General features: G+C 54.6%; 3 protein-coding genes across 4 annotated transcripts in view; 1 reads left to right on the top strand and 2 right to left on the bottom strand.

Moving 5' to 3' along the window:
• Positions 1-27702, bottom strand: part of LOC135406004 (zinc finger protein 91-like) — a 369522-nt gene that overhangs the window by 62038 nt on the left and 279782 nt on the right. The gene's annotated exons all lie outside the window — the stretch shown is intronic.
• Positions 19314-23498, top strand: LOC135406085 (uncharacterized). Of its 2 annotated transcripts, XR_010426131.1 has the most exons (4): positions 19314-20088; positions 20526-20640; positions 22056-22158; positions 22744-22993. XR_010426131.1 is itself a non-coding variant. In XM_064640642.1 (3 exons), the coding sequence occupies exons 1-3, from the start codon at positions 21124-21126 to the stop codon at positions 23101-23103; spliced, it is 651 nt and encodes a 216-aa protein (XP_064496712.1). In that variant the 5' UTR covers position 21123; the 3' UTR covers positions 23104-23498. The 2 variants fall into 2 exon arrangements, 1 of the variants encoding a protein (XP_064496712.1); XM_064640642.1 differs by lacking the exons at positions 19314-20088; positions 20526-20640 and adding an exon at positions 21123-21311 and having other exon boundaries at positions 22744-23498.
• Positions 23954-27702, bottom strand: part of LOC135406099 (trichohyalin-like) — a 134176-nt gene continuing 130427 nt past the window's right edge. Inside the window, exon 2 of the mRNA XM_064640652.1 lies at positions 23954-24922. Within this exon, the coding sequence (XP_064496722.1) occupies positions 24304-24786 (483 nt within the window). The 5' untranslated portion in view covers positions 24787-24922 and the 3' untranslated portion in view covers positions 23954-24303. The remainder of the gene's footprint in view (positions 24923-27702) is intronic.

Raw genomic sequence — 27702 nt, 5'->3', positions numbered from 1 at the left:
CAGAGCAAAGAATGGTAAGAGAAGTCCATTATGACACGACCACGTCTCAGATACTCTCATGGAGAAAAGATTCCTTGGAAGCTCCAGAGCCATATCCAAGTAAGTCCATGAAGGTAATTAGTACATACCCATGTATTCGGGAAATGTAATGAATATGTAATAGGAATGTCATGGCTATTAATTTCATGACTCTAAAGTGGTCTGTGAGGCTGGTGGGTGTGCATGCTTTATGGAGCTACCTTCATGCACCCAGCACACTGAATGAAGTCATGTGGGCTTTCTAACCCAAAAAACTGGTTGGAGAGTTTGTTTCCCAGTTTTCGGTGCCAGAACCTCATGGACCCAAGGGACCCTGTGACACTGTGGGGGCTCATGGAACCAGAGGGACCCTGTGACACTGTGGGGGCTCATGGAACCAAAGGAACCCTGTGACACTGTGGGGGCTCAGGGAACCACAGGGATCCTGGGACACTGTGGGGGCTCATGGAACCAAAGGGACCCTGTGACACTGTGGGGGCTCAGGGAACCAAAGGGACCCTGGGACACTGTCAGGAGCCTCGTGGTGCCCAGGGCTGAGGAATCCCGTGGGTGCAGGTGGCTCAGGGAGCAGCTGCAGTTGGAGCTGTGGGATGAGCTCTGGGTGAGGGGCCTCAGACCAAAGGCCGTGAGCTGCCCACCCTGGAGCAGCCAAGGGAGAGGACACTTGGAGACAGGGCAGGAGCCCAGGACTCAGCAGGAAGAGCATTTTGTGTGCTTGGACTGTGAGGAGATAAAACCCCAAGGAGTTTTTTCTTGGGGGTCCTTCCTCGAGGCACCAGCTCAGCCTGTTTTTGTGTTTCTTCACAAGAAAGAAATTGTTTTCCTGTTTTTAAGACATCAGAGACTCTGCCATGGGAAAGCTGGGGTGGAAGCAGTGAGGAAACCTGGTCTGACTGTGAGAGTGGGGGGTGTGGGGAGTCACAGGGGATCCATTGCACAGGGCAGGGTCTCTCCTGGAGGGGGGAGCAGAGACATCTTTCCTAGATCACCTTGCTCAGAGCCCCATCCAACCTGGCCTTGAATGTTTGCAGGGATGGGGCATCCACCACCTCCCTGCAAATGTGTTCCTATGTTTCAGCATTCTCACTCTAAAATATTTCTTCTTTATCTCTAGTCTGACCTAATCTTTTTGTAGTTTAAGCCCCTCAGCCCCTGTCCTATTGTGACAGGCCCTACTGAACCCTTTGCCCACATGTTTCTAGAAGCTGCCTTGAAGTCCTGGAAGGCCCCAAGGAGGTCTCCCCACAGCCTTTTCTTCTGCAGGCTGAAGAGCCCCCACTCTCTCAGCCTGTCTCCATGTGAGAGGTGCTGCAGCCCTGGGATCCCCTTGGTGGCCTCCTCTGGAAGTGCCCCAAGAGATCCGTGTCTTTGCTGTGCTGAGGAGCCCATGGAGCTGCAGGAGATGCCAGGGCTGGCAGGGAATCCCCCCAAGCCATTGCCATTGTGGGCGGGTGCGTTGCAGACAGCCAGAGGAGCCCAGAGCTGGAGGCAGCACTGCAGGGGGGTCTCAGCTGAGCAGAGCAGAGGGGCAGAACCCCCCTCCCCTGCTGCCCACGCTGTGGGATGAGCCCAGGACACGGGGGGTTGTGGGCTGTGAGCTCCCATTGCTGGCTCCCATCCTGCTTTTCATCCCCCACTGTCCCCATGGCCTTGGATGCAGGGCTGCTCTCCATCCCTTCAGCCCGAGCCTGGCCCTTGAGATCTGGGGGCATTTGACACCCACTGGCCCCTTTGATCCCCTTTCCATCCCTCCCAGAGCACAGGGAAGGACTGAGGGGCCTTGGCTGATTGTCCCTGACCCTCCCCTGCCCTGACACCAAGCTGTGCTCCTTGGGGACGGAGCTTGGACAGCCCCAGTCAGACCCTGTTTCCCGCCGTGCCCCCAAAGCACCGGGTGCCCCAGGGGCCGTGGGAACACACATGGACACGGGAATGCACATTGAGTGGGAACACACCCACCCAGACAGGTCCAGAGCATTGCTGTGCATCGGGGGGTTATTGATTCCTGCAGGGAAATTCCCAGGGCACCCAAGGGACCAGGGGCGGCCTCCAGGGATGATCATCCCTGCTCCCGGACACGGAGCCCTGCCAAGGTTAAAGTCGGTCCTCAGCAAGAATCGCTGCTTTTTATCAGCCACTCAGCCCGGGCTCGATCCAACAGAGGAATCTCTCCTTCTCTGGATCATCCCGGGTGGAAACCAAGGGAGCTGGGGAGGAGCAGGGAGAGGGGAACGCTGGGACAGCCACAAAAACTGGCCCTGCCGGCCAAAATGTGGGAGGACCTGCTGCGTCCAGGGGTGCAAGGAAAGATGGATAACTCTGGGTGGAAAAGCAGAGGGGAAATGAGGGCTACAGTGAGCAGAAGCACAGCTCTGGGGGGGCCACAACAGAGAATCCTGACACCAGAGAAAGGAACCTGCCAGGGAGAAAACTGAGGCATTTCTGTGGCCATCCCTCAAAATTAGGAATGCTGAGAAAATCCTACTGTCAAAATCGTGACTGGGGTTATAGGAACAAAATCCAGCTAAAAACCTGCAAGCTGGTCCTGGCTCTGTCCCAGCTCCCAGAGCAGGGTGCTCCCAGCACTCTGGGGCTGGCTGGGGGTGCTCCTGGCTAGGGGATGCTCCAGAGGCAGGGATGCTCCGCAGGCAGGGATGCTCCCAGGCAGGGATGCTCCGCAGGCAGGGATGCTCCCAGGCAGGGATGCTCCCGGGATGCAGGGATGCTCCCAGGCAGGGATGCTCCCGGGATGCAGGGATGCTCCCAGGCAGGGATGCTCCCGGGATGCAGGGATGCTCCCAGGCAGGGATGCTCCCGGGATGCAGGGATGCTCCCAGGCAGGGATGCTCCCGGGATGCAGGGATGCTCCCAGGCAGGGATGCTCCCGGGATGCAGGGATGCTCCCAGGCAGGGATGCTCCTGGGATGCAGGGATGCTCCCAGGCAGGGAGGCTCCCGGGATGCAGGGATGCTCCCAGGCAGGGATGCTCCCGGGATGCAGGGGTGCTCCCAGGCAGGGATGCTCCCGGGATGCAGGGATGCTCCCAGGCAGGGATGCTCCCGGGATGCAGGGATGCTCCCAGGCAGGGATGCTCCCAGGCAGGGATGCTCCCGGGATGCAGGGATGCTCCCAGGCAGGGATGCTCCCGGGATGCAGGGATGCTCCCAGGCAGGGATGCTCCCGGGATGCAGGGATGCTCCCAGGCAGGGATGCTCCCGGGATGCAGGGATGCTCCCAGGCAGGGATGCTCCCGGGATGCAGTCCGGAGCAGTGCTGGGGGCTGAGCGCTGCCGCCCCGTGGCACCGGCGTCACTCGTGCCTGTGCCTGTCACTGCCGAGGTGCTCAGCAACACCCCCGAGTCTGGGAAACAGGGAGGGGCTGGGAAGCCCAACCAACCTGTTCCCGGAAAAGCACAACACACGGAAACACCCCTGACCGGTAACTCAGGAGCTGGAGTTGGAAGGATTCAGAAATTCGGAAATGGGATTTAGAACAAAAAAAAGTTCCTGAGTTCTGACCAGAAGAAGAAGAAATATTGTAATTCAGCCGAATTTGCAAGTCCAAGGGAACGATCTGCTGTGTTTACACAATCCCTAGTTACTGCCACAGACCAAGGCCTGGACTGAAATCCCCTTTGTCCGTGGCCAAGAGCTGCTGCTGGTGGAAATCACTCTTCTGCTGTACTTCTTATTTCATTCATTTCAGCTTCCAGCTATACATGCACAACAGAGGGCATTCTACATCTCCCTAATTGAACAATACAGCTCAATTAAATAGGAAAAGTCATTGTTGGACTAAAACCCTCTTAGGCAAATGTTCTGCTCTTATGCTAAGTAATTCTTTTTATAAAGCTGGGACTTGAGTGCTGCTCAGTTGTATTTATTTTTTAATTTTTTTTTCCAAAAGACTTGGAGACTAAGACCAAGAAGATTCATCCATTCATTCATGACAAAAAGAGGCAAAGTTTTGACTCCCTTTTACAAGAGCAGCAGAGGGGTTTGAGCAGAATTCAGTTTTTCTGCTGACTGTTCATCAACAGAGCCCAGGAAAGGGGAAATCACCCAAACCATGGCTGTGGATCAAGCTGGAGAAAGATCTCTCTGCTCAAGGTTTTATAGCTCTGGCTGGAAAGATGGAAAAAAGAGAGATGAGAACCACTAACCCAGAGCAGGGAAAGCCCTGTGCCCTGCCCAGCCTCAGCATCCTGGGGGCTCTCCCACGTGGCCAAGTGGCTTTTCACACTCCTGTCCCTGGAAGCACAGAGTTGGAAATGTGTTTAATTGTTTGACTGGGATGCTGTTTGTAAGTATTCTCAAATAAGGAGTTGAATAAACCCTGCACATACAGATGGGTTAAAAAAACCCAGGTAGGTTATTGCTACTCAGCACTATTCAGATTAAATGACCATCCATAATACAGGTTTTACCAATACAAACCCCAATTTTGCTATTTGTTCCCTTTCTCAGTCTTCCAGTTGACTAAAGTGACCTGCTAAGCTTTATGCAGGTTGGGTTTAAGCACCACAGATCTTCCTGGGCTAAAGATTTCTATAAATGAAGTATAAACACAGATTTGGTCTGACCAAGTTCTTACACTGAGAGAACTGCTGGAAAAGTAAATCAGTCTGGAGTTAAAAGCAGCTCAGGATTAACTGGTCTCCTGAAACTCTGGAGGAAGCCAAGCCTAAAAGTTGGGTCTTCCAAGCACATCTTGGCTCAGCAAACATGGCTGGGGAAAGGCCAAATGTGGGGGTTAATAACAGTTGTGTCCACTGAGTCTCACTGAAACCACTGGGAAACCAAAGAGGAGGAAAGGTGCTGAAGTACCATCCTGGCACTTCTAATGTGTAGTCAATATATCTCAGGAGAGCTTGGGACTGGATGGATCCAAATTTTTATTCATTAAAAGATGTTTGGCCACGTCTGAGACACCTCCAGCAAAACCTTCAAGTGACAGAGGATCAACTGCTGATCAACTGGGAGCTTAGGGAAGAATTAACAGAAGAAACAAATGTGGTAGAACCTCATTTTTGAACCCTTGAGTTCTTTAAGTCAATTAAAAAAATAATCCCTGTAATTTTAAAAATGAAATGGTTGTAGATTCTTTTTTTGGGTCCCCCAAACATTTTTTTTTGAATAATGCAGTGAGTGTATCAGTTCCCTCACTGGAGGCCACGTGCTGGTACATCTATGCTGTAATTATGGACCTAAGCAAAAATCCCAATTTCCTTTGCAGGACGGAGGCAAAACCTGCTCCTTTTGCTCTGCCTTCCAAAAGCTGAATTCTGCACGTGACACTCACTGCACTGTTTTCCAAACACTGTGACCTCGTTGTTCTGAGGCCTTGATTTTCATTGATTTAACCCAGCAATTCAAAACACCCCAACAAAAGCTTTCTCTTTCTTGGGGTCACGTTGAAGCAGATTTTTTTATCCTGCAGGTTAAGATAAAATGATTGTATCTAGGGAATGGCAAAAAATGAAGTTATTTCCCAAAAACAACACCCTGTTCAGTGTATAGAATACTGCTGTCTTGGTTCATAATGAATGTGAACCTCCTTTGTATTTAGATTACAGGCAGATTTGACACCAGAGCTTTTGTTTTGACATCCCCAGTTTTGGGGGACTGTCGCCGGAACAGAGAGATTTCTCTGCACAGTTTTTCCTGCCCTCTGTAGACCTTGCTTGCCATGGGAGTGCCAAGCGTGGATTGTTTGTACTGATCGACTGGGGGAAATCTGGGAGGTTTAGACTTGTTAGCTGGGGGTCTGATTCTAAGGTTTGAGAACATAATATGTTTCTAGTGAGAAAAACCTTGAGAAACTGGAGATAATGAAACCCCTGCAATGGGGACAAACTTTGTGTAGGGACATTTCTGAGCACTCTCCAAGGGTTTTGCAGATGAAAACATTGTGCTCCTAGTCTGAGATAGTCCCAGGATTCATTTTACCAAGGCCTGGAGTGGCAGAACATGGGGCAATGGATTTAAACTGACCTAGGGGAGCTTTCTATCGGATAAAATGAAGAACTATTTCCCAGCCCTGCTGTGCCCAGAGGGGCTGGGGCTGTGGTGCCACTGCCCAGAGCAGCCTGCCCTGGGCAAGGCTGTGGGGCCAGAGCCGCCTGGGCTGTGCTGGGGAGAGGCCCTTGGGGGGGAGAGAGCTCAGGGCAGGTGGGAGAGCTTGGAGGGAGCTGGGCTGGGCTGGAAAGGGCCTGGCAGAGAAAGCCCTGGGTGTGTCTGTGACACTGTGTGAGCTGCAGGGGGAGGACTCAGCCCAGGGGGTTGTGGTGCAGAGCCAGGGCCCGGGAAGGGATGGAAAACATGCAAGTGCCAGTGAGAGGAGGCTGCTCTGTGCCCCTGGTGGCACCAACAGAGCAGGAAGGTGGCCCAGGACAGTTGTCCCCCCCAGCCTCTCTCCCCAGCCATTGCCAGACTGGCTGCTCAGCCCAGGGTGAGGGGTGAGTTTTGCTGGGCCCCCTCCATCCTCCTGCTGGGCTCAGGGCCTGTGCCAGGGCCATGGCCAGCCCTGCCCGGCCTCTCTGCTGGCCCAGAGCCCGGCAGAGCCTGGAGCAGGGCTGGCTGTGAGGCCCCACAGGGGACACGGCCTGTCCAGGAGCTTGGAGAGGGGCTGAACAGGAAGGCCCCGGGTGCCCAAGGCCAAGGACTGCCCTGGGCATCCCGACAGAGGGGCCCTTCCCCACCCTGAGTGCTCCTGTGCTGGGCTGGGCCTGCCCAGGGGGCTGTGGGACCAGCTGGGAGGCAGCGGGGCACAAAGGGGCCACGGAGCCGCTGCCAGGGGGGACAGCAAGGCAGGGACAGACAAGGGATTGCTGGGCATGGCCTGGGCTGGGCAGGGGCACTGTGGGGAAGGCAAAGCTCCCCTGCAGTTGGGGCTGCAGGAAAGTCCAGAGCCCAAAGAGCCTCAAGGGCTGTGTTGGACACCAAGGCTGCAGGAGGGAAAGGCAGGGCTGCTGTGCAATGGGGAGGGGGTTTAACTCCAGCAGACACTGATGTGGTGCTCAGGGACTCCCTGGCTTCTCTGCCTGAGGCTTTCCTGGAAAGGTCTCTCGGGCCTCTGTGCTCAGGGAAGGGCTTCAGGGAGGAGGAGAGCACGTCTGGGCAGGAACCTGCTGAAATCCCCGAGGGACAAATGGCAGTGTGTGCCCCTGCAGGGGACTCAGCCTGGCCATGGCACAGCTGGAGCTGCCTGGCTGGGAGCAGCCCTGTCAGAAGCTGTGGGTGGGCAGGGAGCTGGGCAGGAGGCAGCCGTGTGCCCTGGCAGCAAGGGAGGCCAGGAGCACCCTGGGCTGTGGCACCAGGACATCAAGGACGGGCATTCTCCAGGTCACTGTGGCTGAGGAAAGCTGAGGGAAGAGCTGGGATGGTTATAAATTGTATCGTGTTTAAATTTTGGTTGTGGGCAAGGAAGAGAAACTTTGTGTGGCTCTAAGTCTCACCAGTTCCAGCCCTCCCAAAGAACACAAACCTGAGGAGTTGTGGTTCCCACTCCAGTGGCACTTGGAGCTCCCTCCGTACCCAGAGCACAGAGCTCCCTTGTGCCACAGAGTCCTTGGAAATGGAGGCATTAAGGACACAGCACAGGCTGTGGGGAGCAGTTGCAGGGCATGGTCAGGGCTTTGGGGTGGTTGTGAGCCCAGGGCAGGACCTGGCACTTGGCCTTGTTGAACCTCCTCCAAGTGGCCTGGGCCCATGGATCCAGCCTGTCCAGATCCCTGTGCAGAGCCCTCCTGCCCTCCAGCACATCAACACTCCCCCAGCTTGGTGTGCCCTGGGAACTGCCTGAGGCTGCACTCGATGCCCTTGTGCAGATCATTGAGAGAGAGATTGAAGTGCCCTGAGCCCAGTGCTGAGCCCTGGGAACACCCCTGGCTGGAACTCCATTGCCCACCACTCCTTGGGCCTGGCCATCCACACAGAAGTTTCCCCAGTGAACAGGTGCTGCAGAATGTGTTGGATAAAGGTCCTGTAAGCCCAGAATATTGGGAGGAGAGCAGATTCAGCTCTGCACAGCACAGAAATTCTTTCACTTTCTCCCTTTTCCTCCCTCTGTGGATCGAGGGAACTCGTGACTTCAGTGTGTGACTCACTGTGTGCAAAGGGAAATATGGACAGAATCCACCTGGGCTGGGTGTCCCTGTAGCTCTACATCTCCCCCTGAGGTGGCAGAGCACACAAACTGCCCATCCCTGTGTCCCTTTCTCCACTGGCTGTGCTTTGCTTTGGCCCAGAAACCTGCCAAGGTCCCTTCCAGGATGAGTCCCAGTGCACTGCCCTGCACCGTGGGCCTTCCCCTCCTGATCCAGCATCTGTGGGGCAGCAGAGCTGGGTCAGTGCAGGGACAGGGCTGGCTCTGACAGGGGCCATGAAGCCACTGCCAGGAGGTGACAGCAAGGACAGTTTGCAAAGAACAAATTTAGATAGGGTGCCTTTGTTGGGATCAAGGGGGCCATTGTGACACCAGAGAAAGTCAGGGAATCAATGAGCTGTTGTGACACTTCAGAGTCTCCTGGAACCAAAGGAACCCTGGGACAGTTTGGAACCTCATGGAGTCAAGGGCCTATTGAGACCCTGCGAAGCTGATGGAAGCAGAGGAATTCTGGGAGAGTGTGGAACTTCCTGGAATCAAAGGGCCATTGTGACACTGCAGGGCCTCATGGATCTGAAGGAAAGCTGGGAGACTGCAGAATCTCCTGGAATCAAGTGGCCTTTTTGCACTGAGGGGCCAGAACTGGACACAGCCCTCGAGGTGGGGCCTCCCCAGTGCCCAGCACAGAGGGGCAATCAGTTCTCTGCTCCTGCTGGCCACACTCTTCTCCACCAAGGCCAGGATGCCCTTGGCCTTCTTGCCCCCCTGGGCACACTCTGGCTCATATCCAGCCCCTGTCAAGCAGCACCCCCAAGTCCCTTCCTGCTGAGCAGCTCTCCAGCCCCTCTGCCCCCAGCCTGGAGCGTCCAGGGGGTTGTTGGGACCCAAGGGCAGGGCCTGACACTTGGCCTTATTGATCCAGCCTGTCCAGATCCCTGTGCAGAGCCTTCCTGCCCTCCAGCACATCCACACTCCCACCCAACTTCATGGTATCAACCAATGTACTGAGGGGGCACTCGATCCCCTCATCCAGATCAGCAAGAAGGATGTTAAACAGGAGCAGCCCCAGCCCTGAGCCCTTGGGAACCCCACTAGTGACCGGCCCCAGCTGGATTTAGTTCCATCCCCCCCCACTCTCTGAGCCATCAGCCACTTTGTCACCCAGCAAACAGTTCCCCGGGCAAGCCATGAGCAGCCAGTTTGGGCAGGAGGTGCTGGGGGAGATGGGCTCAAAGGCTTTCCTGAAGTCACAAGAGACACATCCCCAGCCTTTCCCTCAGCTCCTGAGGGGCTCATTTTGTCAGAGGAGGAGACCAGGTTGGTCAGGCAGGACCTGCCTTTCCCAACCCCACCCTGGCTGGGCCTGATGCCCTGGATGTCCTGCCCGTGCCGTGGGATGGTGCCCTCGGGTGCATCCCTTCTGGGCCCAGGGCCTTGTGGGGGTGTCACTGGCAGGGCAGGTCACTGAGCATTTCCTGCTGCATTCCAGGGGCTTCACTCAGCTCCCCATCACCAGCTTCCAGCCCTGGGCTCTGGGCATCCTGAGGACAAGTGGGTTTAGAAGTACAGACTGAGGCAAAGGAGGCAACAAGTCCCTCAGCCTTTTCCTCCTCCCCTGACACTGGGCTGCCCTCTCCACCCAGCAAGGGATGGAGACTCTCCTGAGCCCTCCTTTTGCTGCCCATGGATTCAGAGACACGTGTTTTTGCTGTCTTTAAGTGCAATGGCCAAATTCTGTTCTGGTTTGCCCTTTTCCCTTTGAATTTTCTCCCTACATAACCTCACCACATCCTCGCAGTCCCCCCAAGTTTCCTGCCCCTCCTTCCAGGGGTGACAAACTCTCTTTTTTCCCTGAGTTCCAGCCTAAGTTCTCTGTTTAATCAAGTTGTGCTTTTTGCCCCCTGGCTTGTCTTAGGGCACATGGGCACAGCTCCTGGAGCTTTGAGATTTCCTCCTTAAAGCACCTCCAGCCTTCCTGGACTCCTTTGCCCTTCAGGATTGACTCCCAAGGGACTCCAGCAATCATTCTCCCAAACAGGCCAAAGTCTGCCTGCCGTCAGTGCAAGGTGTCAGTTCTGCTGCCCCCTCCTTCCTCCCCCCAGAAAGGAAAACTCCAGCATTTTGGGGTCTCTGTGCCCGACGGCTCCGACCACCACCTCCCCCACCAGTCCCAGAATCATGGAATGCTTTGGCTTGGAAGGGACCTTAAAGAGCAGTTTAGGAAGAAGCACTTAAATGCAAAGTCTTTTCCTCTCAGAGATGAAGAATTCAAGGACTCTCAGAAATCAGACAGGATCCTGGGCAGTGCTGAGCTGTGGGGTGAAGTCACAGCCCCACGAAGCCCCTGAAGCTTGAGGGCTTTGAAAGATTACAGAGTGTTAGGCCCTTTGCCATGAGAACAGTAAGGCTAACTAGATAGTTCCCATGGTCACAGCCTTGAGATATAAAGAGTACAAGGTCAGAGCAGTCTGCCTGAAGGCAGCTGCTGATGCCTAAGTGTTTTTGCAAGAATATGTTTCTATTCTATGTGTGAAAGCAGAAGCGAGCGAGCTCAGTAAAGGCTGTGCTCTGGGGATCCCCTGTGAGCAGGGACAGCACAAAGCCTTTCCCACGTGCCTCCCTCACCTGGCTGTGGTCTCCCTGTTTGTCAGCACTGCCATATTTTCCAACTTGAAGCCCCCCTCCATCTCCTCCCCATCCCTGGATCTGGCCCTGTCAGTTCTGTACTCAGTGGTTCCTCCAGCACTGAACCCCCTCACTACAGCCTGAGGAACCAGGAGCTCAAGGATGCTCTGAGAACAATGATGACTGGATGCTTTTCAGGAGCAATCAAGTGCCTGTTTTCTGGGCTGTAGCATTCAGAATGGGACTCACTGATGGCCCAGCCTTTCTGCTCAGGTTTTTTGTGGAGCTCATCGAGTTGTTCTCACAATAAGTTTCTGTGCAATTAAATATTATTATGCACCCACCTTCTAATTTAGTGTTCACCTTTTGACCCAGAGATGTATAAATGATGAATTGTACTCTCTGACTATTTAAACCATATAAAGGACCCTGCAGTGCCTTCTTTGTCCAAGATCCTTCTTCTTAGCTGTTCCCAAAGGACAGCACACTGCAGGACAGGGTGTATTTGCAAAGGGGAAAGGGACAAGAATCCCAGCCCAGCAGCACTGCCAGGGAGCAGCAGTGCTTGGTCTTCCCAGAGCTGCTCTCTTGCCCCTTCCACACTGTCCTCCTGAGCCCCTTTCTGGCTGTAAGGCCTGAGTGCTCTCTGAGCACAGTCCTGGGGGGTGGAAACCCTTGGAGCACAGGCAGGGACAGGCCCTGGGAACTTGTGAAGCAGAGCTGGGCTCCCTTCCAGCATCTCCAGGATGCTGTGGGATCTTCTGAGGGCAGGGCATGGACTGGGGCACTTCTTCTGTCACCTTGCTCCAGGGCTGCAACTCTCCTGCAGTGTCACCATGACACTGCTGCTCTCTGCTTTCCAGGTTCCATTTTCAGATCCAGTCTTCCCCTCCTGTTCCCAGGGACATCCTGGGAGTGCTTCAGAGCTGCCATCCTGGGGCAGCTCCTGCCCAGCGTGGGCAGGCACAAGGTCTCTCCCCCTGCTCCTCTCCCCTCCCCAGTGCCACTGTTTTCTGCAGCCTCCTCATCCTTGCCCAGCACAGCCCTCCTGGCACAGTTGGACACAGCCCTTGTTCTCCCCCCTCCTCAGGCACCTGCCCAACCCCCTCAGCTCCAGCCTGATGGCCACAAACCTTCAGGGCAGGGAGGCACAGGTAAATGCTGAGGAAACCCTTCAGCTGCACTCCAATCCAATTGGAGGGGTTGGCCTGGAGGAAGAAATCCCTTCTCATTCTCCAGAACCACCAGGACAACCTGTGTTGTGTCCTGGGCACTCCTCTGGCAGTGTGGGCTATGGAAAAGGTTTTGGTGTCCGGGATATTGAGAAGGCTGGGCAGTGTCACTGGGAGACCTCTCCCAAACCCTTGGAAAGGCCAGAGCCAGCCCAGAGCTTCCTGGGGCCTTGGCAAAGGCAGACATGGAAGCAGTCTGCAAACAGGGCAGCAAGGAGGGTTGGCAGAGTTCCACACTGCTCAGGCTCAGCAGGGAAGGGGAGAGGGCAAGTCCTGCTGCAGCCATTGCCAGGCATGGGAAGGACAAGGCAGGGATTGCAGAACCCCTGTGGGAGGGAATAGAAGGGGGTGTTGTGTGCCCAGACTTCAGCAAGGCCCTTGACATGGTCTGCTGGGGTCTCTTAGAGCCAGACTGGAGTGCAGAAGTGCAAGATGTGGTGGGTGGGAAGTTGGCTGAATGAAGAGTGTCCAAAAAAATCCATGGTACAAAGTCCTCTTGGCAGCAACTTCCTGATGAAATCCCTCAGTGAGCAGCCCTTGAACACCACTGTAGAACATCTTTATTATCTCTCTGTACAATGGGACCAAATGTATTTTCAAGTCCTTTGTGGGTGATGCCAAATTTCAGGGAGCCCTTGAGCAACCTGTCCTGGTTTAAAGACACAGATTGGGCAGGGAAATCCAATCAAATGAACTCACTCCCCTTTTATTCCCCACCAATACAGGGAGACAAAAATACCAGGAGGTATAAGTGAAAAAATAACAATTTACTGACAAGAAATATAGCAGCAAAAACAACAATACCAACAGAACAGTTCAAAGCAAGAGCCGAGAGAGAAATTGCCTCTTCTCTCCCCCCTGCCCCAACTCCCTTTTGTAAAGACAAACCCAGGGATCAACAGGTGCCTCCCTTCCCCCTCTTCCCCCTGACAGAACAAAGAACAAAGAACAAAACCAGGGGAAAGAGGGGGCAAAGCAAAACCTGGGAAACTCTCTGGCCTGAGATGAGTTGTGCTGCCCAAGAACACGCTGACTCCAGAGATGTCCCAGCGGGGCAGAGCCGGCGACTCCGGTCCGTGCGGCGGGGGGGAGGCAGCGGCTCTGCTTGATCCCATGGAGTTCTGGGGAGGCACAGGGGGTGCCAGGAGACTCTTCAGTGGCACTGTGGCCCCTTGGTTCCAAGAGGTTCTACAGTGGGACAATGGTCCCTTCACTCTACAAGGTTACGTCCTCTCACAGGGTCCCCTTGGCTCCAGGAGGCCCCTCAGTGTCACCAAGCCCCCTGGATTTAATGAGCCTGCACTGTGTCCAAATGGCCCCGTGGGACCACAAGGTTTCACAGTGGGCGGGTTTCCACGAGGTTCTGCAGGGTCCAAGGGTCCCTTTGGCTCCATAATGCCTGGTCACAATGGCCTCTGGATTCCATGGGATTCCTCAGGGTCACAATGGCCTCTGGATTCCATGGGATTCCTCAGGGTCACAATGGCCTCTGGATTCCATGGGATTCCTCAGTGTCACAATGGCCTCTGGATTCCATGGGATTCCTCAGTGTCACCATTGCCTCTGGATTCCATGGGATTCCTCAGGGTCACAATGGCCCCTTCGTCCCACAAGATTCCACAGAGTCCTGGTGCTCCTTTGCATCCCTAAGGCCCTGTAGTGTCACAATGGCCCCTCGATTCCATGAGATTCCAATTTGTCCATGGGTTCCTTTGGTTCCAGAGGGCCCTGTAGTGCCAAAATGGCCCCTGCATTCCATGAGTTTCCACAGTGTCCTCTGGTGCATAGGGCCTTCAGTGGCACAATGCCTCCTTGATTTGCACAGTGTCCCAGGGTTCCTTTGTTTCCATGAGGCCTTGCAGTGCCACAATGGCCCCTTGATTCCATGGGTGTCACCACAAAGCTGAGCCCACCCAGATGAAAGTTTGGGGGAGATTGGGAGGAACTGGGACAAAAAGGATTGGATATTTCGGGAAGGAAAGAGGGGCTTGGCCAACAGATAGGAAAGATTTTGATGAGGTTAAAACAGGTTTAGGTAATTCTGAGGGTGCTGAAAAACTGACTGTGAAACAGTCCTGATGGACTTTTACCCTCTTTGTAACCTCAAGCCACACCACTATCCAAAAGTGCTGCCCCTCCCATTGAAAGGAATCCACTGCTCTAATCCCAACCTCAACCGGACCTTGAAGGCAAAACCAAAAGCCAGAACTCCAAATTCCTATTTGTCCTCTAATGCCCACCCTAATCCCAAACCTGTATTACCAGTATGAAAAGCCAAGCTTTAATCCTAACCCAGCCCAAAAAGCTCTTCCCCTAATCATGAACCAGACACCACCAGCAGAACAACAAAGCTCCCAAAGTTCTGCCTCATCCCCAGCCTGAGCTCTAAACCCCAAGCCCTGACCATTGAGCACCCCCCAGCCCTTGGGAGCAGGGCAAGGACCTGGAGGGCCCAGAGCAGGCCCAGGGGGTTGGCAGAGGAATGGGAGGTGACCTGGATCTGCTCAGATCTGCAGTGACCCCCAGGAGAAGGGCCTGGGCTCTGGCAGGGATGTCCTGTGGCACAGGGGCTCAGGATCCAAGTTCAGAAGGCCAAGTGCCCATGGCAACAGCCAGAGCTGGTGCAGAGCCATCAGGGAGGGTCTGGAAATGCTGCTGGGAGGGGGTGGGAAAGCAGGAGGGGGGTGTGCAGCCTGCAAGGCCAGAGCAGCAGCAGGGCCAGGGCAGGACAGCCTGCAGGAGAGATGGCCAAGGGCTCTGGCAGGGCTGCAAGGCCCAAAGGCACCCAGGCCTTTGTCCCCTTGCCTCTGGCAGCTGCCTCTGCCACTCAGGCCACCACAGGCAACTTTCCTGGCAGGTTCTGCCCTTGGTTTCTGCCTCGCCCCTCCCCAGGAGCCTGGCAGGGGTTGCCCAGTTTTGGGCCTTTGTTGTTCCTGCCCCTCCCATCCCAGTGCCCCCAAACAGCCCTGAGCCCCCCAGGAGGGACAGGATCTGCTGGGCCAGGGCCTGGGGCTCAGGCCTTGGCCTTTGTGCTGCACAAAACCAAGGCAGGCTTTGCTCAGCATTGCAGGGGCCTGCCCAGAGCCTTTGTCTGCCTGCACTCCTGGCCTCCAAGGAGCTGCTCCAAGGAGTCCCTGGGGAGGCTTTGGCAGTGCCTGCCCTCAGTGGGGCCCAGCAATGCTTCAAGGCACTTGGAGTTTGGCTTCTGACTTCTTCAGCAGCTGCTTCAGTCTTCTCTCAGCACTTGAGGAGAATGCATGCAGCTCCAAACACATTGTGGGACTCAGTAAAACACAGAAAAACAAATTCTTTCTCTTCCTTTAATTGTCTTCAAGTCTTCAAGACATCAACAACTAATTGGAGTTGTTTTGTTGTTTAGCTAAGAAGGAAGATTTTAAAGTGGACGTCACAAAAAATATATATTTTTTGATGAAAGGGAGTGATTTCCACAGAGCCTTGGGATGCCAGAGGGTCAGGGCCCAAAGGATTTGGATCCAAAGATAAGGGGGCAAAAGACATTAGTAGCATTTACTTATTGATCAGTTTAACAATTATCAAGTGATTCAATAGCATTTGCCAATATTTTACCAGTGACTGAATTAGAGATTCCCAAGAACAACATTCACCCCACAGTCAATTCACAGCCACACCCAGGCAGAGCTGTGTGGACACATCAAGAGCTGGGTGTGGAAAGGTGCCTCTCCCAAATTCTCCTTGTTGTCAGGGAAACACTGCCACCAATCCCTTTGTGCTTCCCACCAGACCAGGTCCCAGCTGGAGGAGTGTTTGTGGAGGGGGATCAGAATTGTCCTGGCCATCAGCGCCGCTCTTTGGAGTGTTGCAAACTGGAGGGTTCCCGAGCTGGGAGAGGCTGCCAGAGGTGTCCCACTGAGAGGGAGGTGCTGGGGAGCTGCCAGGGCCTCCCTCAGCCCCACTGGGTGTGGGCTCACAAGGGGACTGGCTTTAGTCATCTGCTGAATTTCCATCCTGGTGGCAGTAATGACTGTAATTTCCCAAATATTTGGGAATTGTACCCAAAAGTGTTCCATTTGGGTTACGATTCAGGTAGGGAATGTTCCAAGGCTTTCATGGGATGACTGATTATCCTGTGTTCCCAAACCGTTCCACTCCAGATTGTTCCCACCTGTATCATCCAGAAGCACCTGGTCCAGTCCAGGGACACTTCCCCACAGCCCTGGTCCAGTCCAGGGGCTCTTCCTTGCTCAGCTGGTTTGGTCAAGGCTTGTCAGGAGCTCCTGAGATCCTCGACCAGGCCTGAGGACAATGGGGGGAGGATGCACCACCACAGGGGCTTCTAAGAAAGATGGGGACAAACTTTGTGTAGGGACATTTCTGAGCACTCTCCAAGGGTTTTGCAGATGAAAACATTGTGCTCCTAGTCTGAGATAGTCCCAGGGATTCATTTTACCAAGGCCTGGAGTGGCAGAACATGGGGCAATGGATTTAAACTGACCTAGGGGAGCTTTCTATTGGATAAAATGAAGAAATATTTACCAGTGGGGCTGGCAAGAACTGCAACAGGTTCCCAGAGAAGAGGATGTGCTCTGAGCCTCATGATGGGCAGCCAGAAAGGGGATTTGGGGACTGGGCAAGACTTGTCCTGGGATGTCTCGGAAGGAACTAAAGCAAGGGGAGGATCCCAGTGGTCACTGGAGGAATAAGCACGAGAAAACAGAGAGCAAAGAGGCTGAAAAAGCTGGTCCTGTTAAACAGGAGGCTGGTCAAGACACGTCCTTGGCTGTGCCCTGCAAGTGATCCCCACAGCCTGTCCCTAAGTGGGGGCTGAGAATTGGACACAAGATGTGCAGGGACAGAGGGAGGGGTTTGTCCCCCTGGCCCTGCCCAGAAGGGACACCTTTCAGGAAGGGTTGTGGCCTTGGCTGTGCTGAGGGTTGCCCCGGGCAATGCAGCTTGGGATTGCAGTGGCACTGTCAGGGCTCTGCAGAGCTCCTGGCAGTTCCTGCCTTTGTCCCCAGCAATGCCAGAGACCTGCAGGGGTTGCAGTCAATCCCTTGTGCTCTTTGGGACCCCGACTGGCTCTGCTGAATGGGAGCAGGCCTGGAGTTCCCAGGCTGTTCCTGCATCCAGGGTCGGGCCTGCAGTGACGTTTGTGCAGCATTCAATTGGGGCAGTGGCAGGATGGCCATGGATCCATTCCTGCACAAACACAATGGGGCTGCGTCCCAGGCAGGGGGAGAATGGGCCCAAGAATTTTGGAAGGATAAGGAGCAGGGAGTTTTGGCACTGTGGAACCCCATGGAACCAAAGGAACCCTGGGACATGGCAGAACCTCCTGGAATCAAGGGGACATTGTGACCCTGCAGCACCTCACGGAACCAAAGGGAGTCTGGGACGTGGCAGGGCCTGATGGAAACAAAGGAACCTCCTGGGAACAAAGGCACCCTGGGACACTGCCAAAACTCAGGGAGACAAGGGAACCCCAGGACACTGTGGAATCTCCCGGAATCCAGGGGGCATTGGAATCCACTGGGGCCTCCTGGAACCAAAGGGAACATGGGACACTGCGGAACCTCATGGAATCAAAAGGACCCCGGGACTCTGTGGAACGTCAGGGAATCAAGGGGCCAGTGTGACATCCCAGAACCTTTTGGAACCAAAGGGAACCAATGGGACTTTGTGGAATCTCATGGAATCCAGGGGCCATTGTGACACTGGGGAACCTCATGGAATCAAGGGGCCATTGTGGGCACTGCAGTGCACTGCAGGGCCTTCTGGAGCCAAAGAACACTGGGAAACAGTGCAGCCTCATGGAATCAAGGAGCCATTGTCCCACTGCAGAGCCTCAAGGAATAAGGGATCCAATCTTTGCCTCAGATTTTGTCAACAAATTAAATTTAAGGAATTACAGAAGTGGGATTGAACCACTTTTGTCCCACAGGTTTTAATGATTGGCCAAATGAGAATATTGATATAAAATGAATCATTTATTCTTACAAAAGATCAGACAAAAATCTTAATCAGAATTATTTACTAGACAGTATAAAGGCTAAAACTACTAGTAGTACAGTATAAGACAGGATAGTGCCCTATATTGAAGCAATTATTGAAACAATTCTATTAAAACTAGCCAAAAGAAATAATTATTACGTAGAGATCTGATGGAACTCACCCAGACCAATGGTCACTGGGAGATTTCTTTTGCTCAGCCTTGAGGAGTGTCCTTGGAGGGCATCCCCAGCCAAGGCAGGAATCTCCACACATCTACCCCGAGAAGGGCTGTGTTGGAAGAACCTGCCTGGATGAAAGGGGACTGGACTTCTCTAGTCTAAAGTGACTGACTGCTCCTCACAAATGGACAGGCCAGTTCCCAGCTTCTCTGTCCCACCCACCTTCCAAAAGCAGGATGTGTGTTTGCAGTTGGGTGAACCAGGCTGGTTTGAGCATCATCCAACACCAAACCCATTCCCATGGTGGCACCAGTAACTGGCAGATCTCACAGGCAGCTTGCAGGAGAGCTGGCACTGTTGGCATTGTCTGATGGCATTTTAGGCCTTATCAGGGCAGGCCCTCCTGCCCCCCGGGTCGAGAGGTTGGCTGTGCAAGTCCATCCTGGAGATGCACAGGGAGCCAAGAGCTGGGCTCCTGAGTGACATCCAACAATGGACAGGGGGGTGGGACTGAGCAGATGAAAGTGTCTCAGGTAGAGCTGGACTGGCAACCCAAGGGGGAATTATTCCTGGCTCGCTGGGCCCAGGACACCTCAGGGCCTCAGGGAAGAGCTGCAGCAGGGGAGGCACAGTTAAGGCTGAATACCCTCTTTGCACTGGAAGGCATTTTTTGTTGCACAGGCATTTAAAAGCATTTCCCAGGACAGGATTTCGGGACAGGGGCACAGGTAGGTGTGGGGAATCCCGGCTGGGCCGGGACCCCTGGTATAGAACGAAAAACTGACTGAGAATAAAGGCCTTAGTGCTGACAGCAGGCACCCTGAGAAGAGGAGAAAAACATCCAGAGAACAAGGCCACTATTCCTGTGAGAACAAGGATACTGTCTCGTGGGAACGAGGGCTTGTTTTGAACAGAGTGACTGAGAAAAATATAAACATCAAAGGAAAAGAGGGACAGGTGCACAGAAATGTTGTGAGAAAGTAGAACTGAGAAAGTGCAACTAAAATCCACCTATTGGCTGTAAGAATTGTAGTTTGTGTGTTGAAATGGACCTATTTGTGTGGTAGACGTGTGCCTGAAGAGCTGTATTTAAGAGGCTGTAAACTGCAGCTCGTGGCTGCTGCTGCTGCTTCGTATCCGTCCCAACCACGACAGGTAGGTCCCAGCCTCACTTCTGAATACCTTTCTTTTTCTTTTCTTTGTGCCTTTCCACTGTGCTGCTGATTCAGCCTAAACTCAGACTCTGAAAGCAGTTGGCAGCTCATCAGTTGGTTGCGGTAGCAAGTAAAGAGACTGAGGAGGGATCCTGCGGAAGGTTTGGGGGCATCTCTGGGCACAGGGGTGCCAAAAGGGCTCGGAAGCGGCAGAGCTGGTCCCCAGGGGTGCTCCGCTCTCCGGCTCCTCGTCTCCCTGCACGAGACACTCATTTCTCGGCCGAGGAGGATGAGGAAGGGAAGGAAAGCAGCAGGTGGATGCAAAGGGCTGAGCGAGCAGGCGGGGGAGGAGAAAGGCTCCTTTGGAAGAGCGAGACAATTAGGGCAAATTTGGGATTAAAAGCGGAGAGGCAAAAAGCCGCGAGCGGTAATTTGGGACTGCAAGGTCTGCCGTCAGCGGGACCGGGAGCGGGCGAGGATGCGGGAAAGGCGGGGAGCGGGACGGGAACAGGCTCGGGGCTGCCGCGGAGGATCCCGCAGGTGCGGGAGGAGCAGCACCTGGGCTGCGGGAGCGCGAACGGGGCAGGGGGCGGGCTCCGAGCGCTGCCCCGGGGCCCGGCGGGGCTCCGGCGGGGCATCGAAGGGGCAGCGAAGGGGCAGCGAAGGGAGCACCGCGGGGCTGCGGGAGCCGCGGGAACCCCGGGAGCACCGCGGGGCTGCGGGAGCCGCGCCGGGCAGGGCAGGGCAGGGCAGGGCAGGGCATGTCCCCCCCGCCCGCACAGGTGAGCGCGGCTCGGCACCGGGAGCAGGCGGGGGGGGTTAGAAAGGGGAAAGAAAATGGGAATAAATAAGGAAATTAGGAAAGGCTGCGGCTCGGGGGAAGGAGAGCGCGGCCGCGCTGCGGGAGCCGGCGGGGATGCGGGGCCGGGCGGACGCGGTGCCTGCCCCGCCGGGCTCCCCGCAGTGCCCCCGCGGCTCCTGGCCGGGCGGAGCTCTGTGCGGGGCTGGGCGCGGGGTCCGCAGAGTCGGCCCGGGCGGGGGTCGGGGCGTTGCCCCCGGGCACGGGGAGCGGGAGCGGCGGGACCGGGAGCATCCTTCGCTCCCTCCATCCCTCCCTCCCCGCACGCGCAGGGATGCTCCCGCCAGGCTGGCACAGACGCGCGCACAACTTTTTGCTGGCTAACGCGGCTGGAGCTGAAGCTCCTTTCGCCTTCCCCAGGCTGATGCTGCTCCCGTGTCGTGAGCAACAAACTGCAGCGGGTTGTTTTATTGATCCCAGACAGGAATGACTTGCTCTCTAAACTACAGCTTAAAGGATGCTGCTTGCATAACAGGTGGGAATAGCTGGGATCCTACATACTAATTATCCGTCACCTTTTAGGCTCAGCAAAAGAGGGTTTGTGGGTTTTTTGCAAGGAGGGTTCGATGTTCTGGTGCCACGTGATTTATTTCCCTTGGGTTAAGGAGTTGGCTTTGTCTGACAGTTCTGTGTAGTTAACTGAATTTAAAACACTCTAAAAATCAGAGGTAAAGACAAGGCAGAGTAAAGGAAGGCTATTAACCATCAGATAACTCAATTGCCTTTTTCTTTGCTCTCGTGGTCTTTGTGAGTTCTATTTGCTGGGCCCTGCTGGAGATGGCTGATCCCATCAGGGGCAGGGGTGGGCACAGCCCTGGTACTGTGCAGGCCCTGCCAGGGAAGATGCTACTCCTTCGAAATCCTCTTCTGGGTTTGAGAGTCCCTAAATGCTGCCAGGTCTCTTTTGAGATGTGTTAGATTAGAGCAAGTGTGGGGTTTCTTCCCCCTGTGGCCTGCAATGCCCCCTCCCCCCCCGTGCCAGCAGTTGGCAGAGTCCCTTTGCTGCTGCTGCTGCCCTGGTGTTGAGCCCCGCGGTTCCCCAGAGGACGAGCCTCCCTTTGCAGAGGGTTTGGCGCGGGGGGAGGCGGAGCGGCGGCGAAGAGCGGGCGAGGAGCGGCTGGAGGAGATGGAGGCCGAGATGGCGCTGTGAGGAGCGGGGGGAAGGGGCGGGGCTTTGTGGCCATGGCAACGGGGGCGGGGCCGGGGCTGCGGGGAGGGGAGGAGTGCCATGGGAACGGGGGCGGGGCTTGGGGTGGCCATAGAAACAGGGGCGGGGCCTGGGTGGGTGGTGGTGGTGGTCGGGGGGAGGCCTGAGTGTGGCCATGGCAACGGGGGAGGGGCTTGGAGTGGTGGGTGGAGCCTGAGTGTGGCCATGGCAACAGAGGTGGGGTCGCTCTGGTGGGTGGGGCTTAGAGGCAGGAGGAGCTTTGGGGTGTTAATGTTGTGGGCGGGGCTTGGAGGTTAATGGCGATAGTGGGTGGGACTTGGGGCAGTGGGCGGGGTTTAAGGGTGTCCATGGCAATGGGGTGGGGTTTGGGGCAGTGGGAGGAGCTTGGGTTCCTATGGCAACAGGGGCGGGGTCTAAAGGGTTGGGGTGGGCGGTGCTTGGTTTCCCGTGGCCATGTGGGCGGGGCCAGGGGCTTGGTGATGGGGGTGTTATTGGGAGGGCCCTGGGTGTTACTGGGAGCACTGGGAGGGTGCTGGGGGGTCACTGGGGTGTTACTGGGAGCACTGGGAGGGTGCTGTGGGGTCACTGGGGTGTTACTGGGAGCACTGGGAGGGTCACTGGTGTCACTGGGGTGTTACTGGGAGCACTGGGAGGGTCACTGGTGTCACTGGGGTGTTACTGGTGTCACTGGGGGGGTGTTACCGGTGCCCCTCCCCCCCCAGGTTCGAGCAGGAGGTTTTGGGGGCTCCAGGCCGCGCCCCCGGGGACCCGCTGGCCCCGCCCCCCATCCTGCGGCCCATCATCGCCACCAACACCTACCAGCAGGTGACCTTTGACCCCCCGAAAATGACCCCTGACCCCCCCAATGTCCCCCCAAAGTCCCCTCAATGTCCCCAATGTCCCCAATGTCCCCAATGTCCCCAATGTCCCCAATGTCCCCTCAATGTCCCCAATGTCCCCAATGTCCCCTCAATGTCCCCAATGTCCCCCCAATGTCCCCCCAATGTCCCCAATGTCCCCCCAATGTCCCCCCAATGTCCCCAATGTCCCCCCAATGTCCCCAATGTCCCCAATGTCCCCCCAATGTCCCCCCAATGTCCCCCCAATGTCCCCAATGTCCCCCCAATGTCCCCCCAATGTCCCCCAATGTCCCCCCAATGTCCCCAATGTCCCCAATGTCCCCCCAATGCCCCCCCAATGTCCCCCCAATGTCCCCCCAATGTCCCCCAATGTCCCCAATGTCCCCCCAATGCCCCCCCAATGTCCCCCCAATGTCCCCCCAATGTCCCCCAATGTCCCCAATGTCCCCCCAATGTCCCCAATGTCCCCAGTGTCCCCCCAGTTGGAAATGTTTGCCATCATCCAAACACAGGTACAACTCACAGCTGTCCCTCCTCACGTCCCTCGCAGGTCAGCAGCGACATCCTTGGAGGAGCCTCAGGATTGCTCCCTGCAGTGATCCCTGCTCCACCCTTGGAATACAGAGCAAAATCCCAGGGAATGCTCCGTGCCTGCAGCTCTCCCGCTCTGGGCTGTGCCACCTCCACACAGCTTCTCCTGGGAAGTTCTCTGCAGCCCAGCACAGGAGGATCCAGCTCTGCTCGCGGCCCTCTGCTCCTGGAGTCGTCGAGGAGCAGCTGCAACAATTCCCCGAGTCCCATTCCCGCCTTTCGGGACGTTTCCTTGGAGCTCCCTTTGTCCTGTGACATGTTCCAAACCTCCTCAGATCCCCCCGAAAACTCCCCCAGGACCTCCCAAACCCTCCTGTGACCCCCCAAAATCCAGCAGAGACCCCCAAACCCCCTCAAATCCCTCATACCCCCCCAACTTCCCCCCAAATCCCTCGTTCCCCCAAACCCCCCCCAAATCCCTCATGTCCCCCCAAATCCCCCCAAATCCCTCATGTCCCCCCAAATCCCTCATGTCCCCCCAAATCCCACTCCCACCTTGCTGGCGAAGCACAGGGAATTGATGGATTCCCCAAAATTCTCCTCCAGGGGGAAATTGGTTACTAACATGTCTCCAATTTCCCCTCTCCCCCTGGGGAGGGGAAATTTGGGATTCAGGGAGGAATTTGGGGATTTAGGGCGGAATTTTTGGATTCAGGGAGGATTTTGAGGGAAATTTGGGGGTTTAGGGCTGTCTCATCATCGGACATCCTTGGATACCGGTGTCGCTTTGTTCGGGTCTTTTCCATCTGGTGTCTGGTCTCCTGTAAAACACAACTTAGGGCACAGAATTAGTTTTTCCCCAGGGCTAGGTTTCCTTGAGGGACACATTGGATCTCTCCATCCTTCCTCATAACCCACCAGGTATTTCTGGGCCCTTGAGCAAAAACAGTCCCACGACTGGGTTTGTCTTGGCCTGAGGGAGGAGTGATCCAAAGGGCCTTACCTAACATACCTTTGAGATGGATGGCTGGAACTTTGTCTCCATCTCCAGTGTGGAGGGATTCTGCTTGGGCAGGACCAGCTGGGTTGACAGAGCCTCTAGTGTTGACGAGCCAGGTGGCCTTGGCTAAGTTCTTATCCCAATTTTTGTAAGTTCCCTCACCTAGTGCCTTTAGGGTTGTCTTCAACAGTCCATTACACTGTAATGTACTGAACCACTGCTCCTGCTCCTCCTCCCGCAGACGCTGCTCCAGCTCCGACTCCAGGGAGCTGCGGGAAAGTCCCAGAATTTCTCCCTGAATCCCCCCCAAATTCCCATCAAACCTCTTCCCAAAGCCCCCCCCCAGCTCCGGCTGGAGAGGGATTTTCAGTGGATCTTTGCCAGATTTGGAGTGGGTTTGGAAGGATTTTTGCTCCATTTCAATGGATTTCAGCTCAGTTCTGAAGGATTTCCTGGGATTTTGAGTGGATTTCAGGGGGATTTGGAAGGATTTGGATGGATTTTGATGGCGTTTTTTACGGGATTTGGGCGGATTTTGCTGGATTTGGGGCAGTTTCGGGGGATGTTTCGGTGCTTTGCTCACCGTACTCTGGAGCTCAGGTTGCTCTCCCATTGTTCTCGCTCCCTCAGCTGCCTCTGGAGGTTTTCACAGGACTCCTTGAGCTGCTCTCGGGACTCCTTGAGCTCCCTCTGGAGCTGCTCCCGGGACTCCTTGAGCTCCCTCTGGAGCTGCTCCGGGGACTCCTTGAGCTCCCTCTGGAGCTGCTCCTGACACTCCTTGAGCTCCCTCTGGAGCTGCTCCCAGCACTCCTTGAGCTCCCTCTGGAGCTGCTCCCAGCACTCCTTGAGCTCCCAGTTCTCACACTCCAGGCCCCGTTTCTCTGTTTGCACCTTCCGGAGCCGCTCCCGGGCCTGGCCCAGCTTGTCCCGGAGGTGCCGCGACTGCACCCACAGGTCCCAGGGCGAGCGTTTGGGGGGGCACAGGGGGCTCCCGGGGGGACACCCGGGGTTGGGGACATCAGGAACGGGGTTTGGGGACTGTGAGGAGGGGTTTGGGGACATCAGGGAGGAACTGGCTCCGGATTATCCCAATTTTTTTTCTCCCCTCCCCGTAAGCTTTTGGGAATTCCAGGCCCCCCGCAAACCTCTGCGTTTTCCAGGTTTCCAACAGCGCTCGCTCCCGAGCTCTGGCCTCATCCTGTTCCCGGCACCACCACTCCTCCTCCTGCAGACACCGCTCCAGCTCCGACTCCAGCTCCGACTCCAGGGAGCTGCGGGAAAGTCCCAGAATTGAGTAATTGAGTCCATTTCTGGAATTCCCTTTTCTTCCAGTTACCAGGCCGCGGGTAGTTGTTCTTTGGTATGTTACTCTCCCATTCTGATGTCTCTTCTTCACCCAGTGTCACTGTTTCCACCGTTGGTTTGGGTGCCCAGACATTCGGTATTTTATCTTTATCTCCTCTGGCTGTTATCCACAGTTTCTCATATATCTGTGTGATGTTTTCCTCCAGCAAAACCGCCCTTAAGGTGTCATCAGAACATCGTGCCAGCCTATGCAACCTTCTGGCTTGTACACTCGGGATCAATGCTTGTAATTTCGTGATTCCTAACCCGCCATCCTTTGTGCTGGAATATAGAATGGCATCGCAAGTGCTGGCTGGTAGATGTAACCATTTCTTAACCGTCGCCCTAATCTTTAAATCTAGTACTTCCAGAAATCCAGCTTTTATCTCTGTATGATCTGCTAAGTATATTATTCGAGGGATCACATGTGTTCTCAACATATCCACTTTTTGTAATGGTTTGAGTGGTGCTTCACTAATGCGGCATAACCACGTTTCTATTTTTGATGACAAATCTGGTTTAGCTGTTTGTACCCAAGATATTTCTCAGAGCTACCCTGATTGACCATACTGAGGGGTGTACCACCTATAGTCCATGGAGGACAATCATTAATTGTATATGCATCTCTAGTAGGCTTTATGAGAAAACCATGACATTTTTCCCCTTGCGTCTTGAGACCGGTTAAATCGCAAAATGTCTCAAGAATCTCGATGTTCTTTTTCACGCCTTCCCAGGATCCACTAAGTAAGACCAAATCATCGGCAAAAGCCATTGCAGTAATTGATTTATTTCTGAATTGGAACCCTTCTCCATACTGTTCCAATTCACACAATAAAGGATCCACAGCCAGATTAAATAGCAATGGAGACATAGGGTCCCTTGTTTAACACCCACTTTAATTTGAATTGGATCTGATTGTTTATTATTAATGCCCATTCGGGTGTAGATATTTTCATACATGTTTGCAATCAAATTAATTATATGGACATCTACCCCTTTTTGCTTTAGGCCTGTGATAATGTGTTGGTGACTTCTTGTATCGAAAGCTTTCACGATATCAACGAATACCACTCCCAGTTCATTGTGTTCTCTTTTTGCATTCTTCATAAGAAGTTGTAATAATTTTAAATTTTCAGAGCACCCCGGGGATTTTATGAAACCCCTTTGTCTAGGGTTTATGGGGCACGCCTTTGTTAGCCTGGCCATCAGTATCCTTGAGAATAACCTTAAGATTACAGACCCGATCGGAATGGGTCTCCAATTATTGATGTCATTGAGACGGTCTGGCTTAGTTGATTCCGGCAATAATACAGTTCGGCATTTCCCTTATCATGTCCGGTGTTCTTCCAGATGTTAACCATAAATTAAACATTTCTGTTATTTGTGTATATTTGGGATCCATTTTAGTTAATTCTCTTACTGTGATCCCATCCGGCCCAGGAGCTGTATTTTTATTTATCTCATTAATGTTCTTAATAATTACCTTTTCAGTAATCATGGCTTTAAAAGCTGTGTTATCAGCCACACCTATAGATCGATAGTTTCCAAGATTTTTAAACCCCCGCAGTTGTTTCCCATCTGGTTTTAAACACTGACCCCCTCATAAAATGCCCCCCTCTGCCCCAGGCCCACTTTGGGCTCCTGGATGTCATTGTGGAGGCGGCGTCGCTCCATCTCCAGCTGGTGGATCCGTTCGTCCTGCTGATCCAGGAGGGATTTTTGTGATTTCTGTACCTCCTGGAGCACAGCCACTTGGTTCCAGTGCACGTGGAGCTGCTCCTCGACCCGCCTCCGGTGAGCCTCTGTGTTCTCCGAGATGTTTGAGAGCTCTTCCTCACGAGCTCTGGTCTCGTTCTGTCGCTGCTCCTCCTCCCGCAGACGCTGCTCCAGCTCCGACTCCAGGGAGCTGTGGGAAAGTCCCAGAATTTCTCCCGGAATCCCCCCCAAATTCCCATCAAACCTCTTTCCAAAGCCCCCCCCAAAAGTCCCGAGCCCCCCGGAATTCCCAACTCCCCCTTAGAATTCTGAAATTCTTCCCAAATCCTCCCTCTGATCCCCCAAATGCCCTGAATTTTCCTGAATTTCCCCCTGAATTTTCCTGAATTTCCCCCTGAATTTTCCTGAATTTCCCCCTGAATTCCCACCAAATCCCTTCCCAAACCCCCCTCAGAATTCCCAGATCCTCCCTCTGACCCCCCAAATGCCTGGAATTTCCCCCTGAATTTCCCCCCAAATTCCCTGGGTGTCTCTGAATTTCCACCCGAATGCCCCCAAATCCCCCGAATTTCCCCCCAAATTTCCCCCTGAATCCCCCAAATCCCCAAATTGGATTCCCAAACCTCGAGGGGCTTGGGGGATTTGAAGGCAATTTGGAGGGAATTGATGCGATTTTGGAGGGGGCTTTGTGGGGAATTGGGGAATTTGTCGAAGGGTTTTGGGGAATTTCTGTGGGGATCCTTGAGAGAATCTCAGAAAATTCCCATGTTGAGGGATTTTGAGGAAATCTTTGGAATTTGGGGCGATTTGGGGAAATTGTGGAGAAGTTGGAGGGAATTGGGGAATTTTTGGAAGGCTTTTGGGGGAAATTCTGTGGGATCTTGAGGGGTTTGGGGTTGACTTGCGTGGACTTGAGGT

Source organism: Pseudopipra pipra, chromosome W (genome assembly GCF_036250125.1).
Source record: "Pseudopipra pipra isolate bDixPip1 chromosome W, bDixPip1.hap1, whole genome shotgun sequence".
Lineage (NCBI taxonomy): Eukaryota > Metazoa > Chordata > Aves > Passeriformes > Pipridae > Pseudopipra > Pseudopipra pipra.
Note: the sequence above shows the minus strand (reverse complement) of the source record. Positions and strands in the feature narration are given on the sequence as shown.

Bases quoted from the DNA above. Each gene is read 5' to 3' on its own strand.
- LOC135406085 (XM_064640642.1), top strand. From the start codon at position 21,124: ATGCCCCCTCCCCCCCCGTGCCAGCAGTTGGCAGAGTCCCTTTGCTGC. The intron at 21,312-22,055 runs GTGAGGAGCGGG...CTCCCCCCCCAG, and splicing joins ATGGAGGCCGAGATGGCGCT to GTTCGAGCAGGAGGTTTTGG. The intron at 22,159-22,743 runs GTGACCTTTGAC...CGTCCCTCGCAG, and splicing joins CCACCAACACCTACCAGCAG to GTCAGCAGCGACATCCTTGG.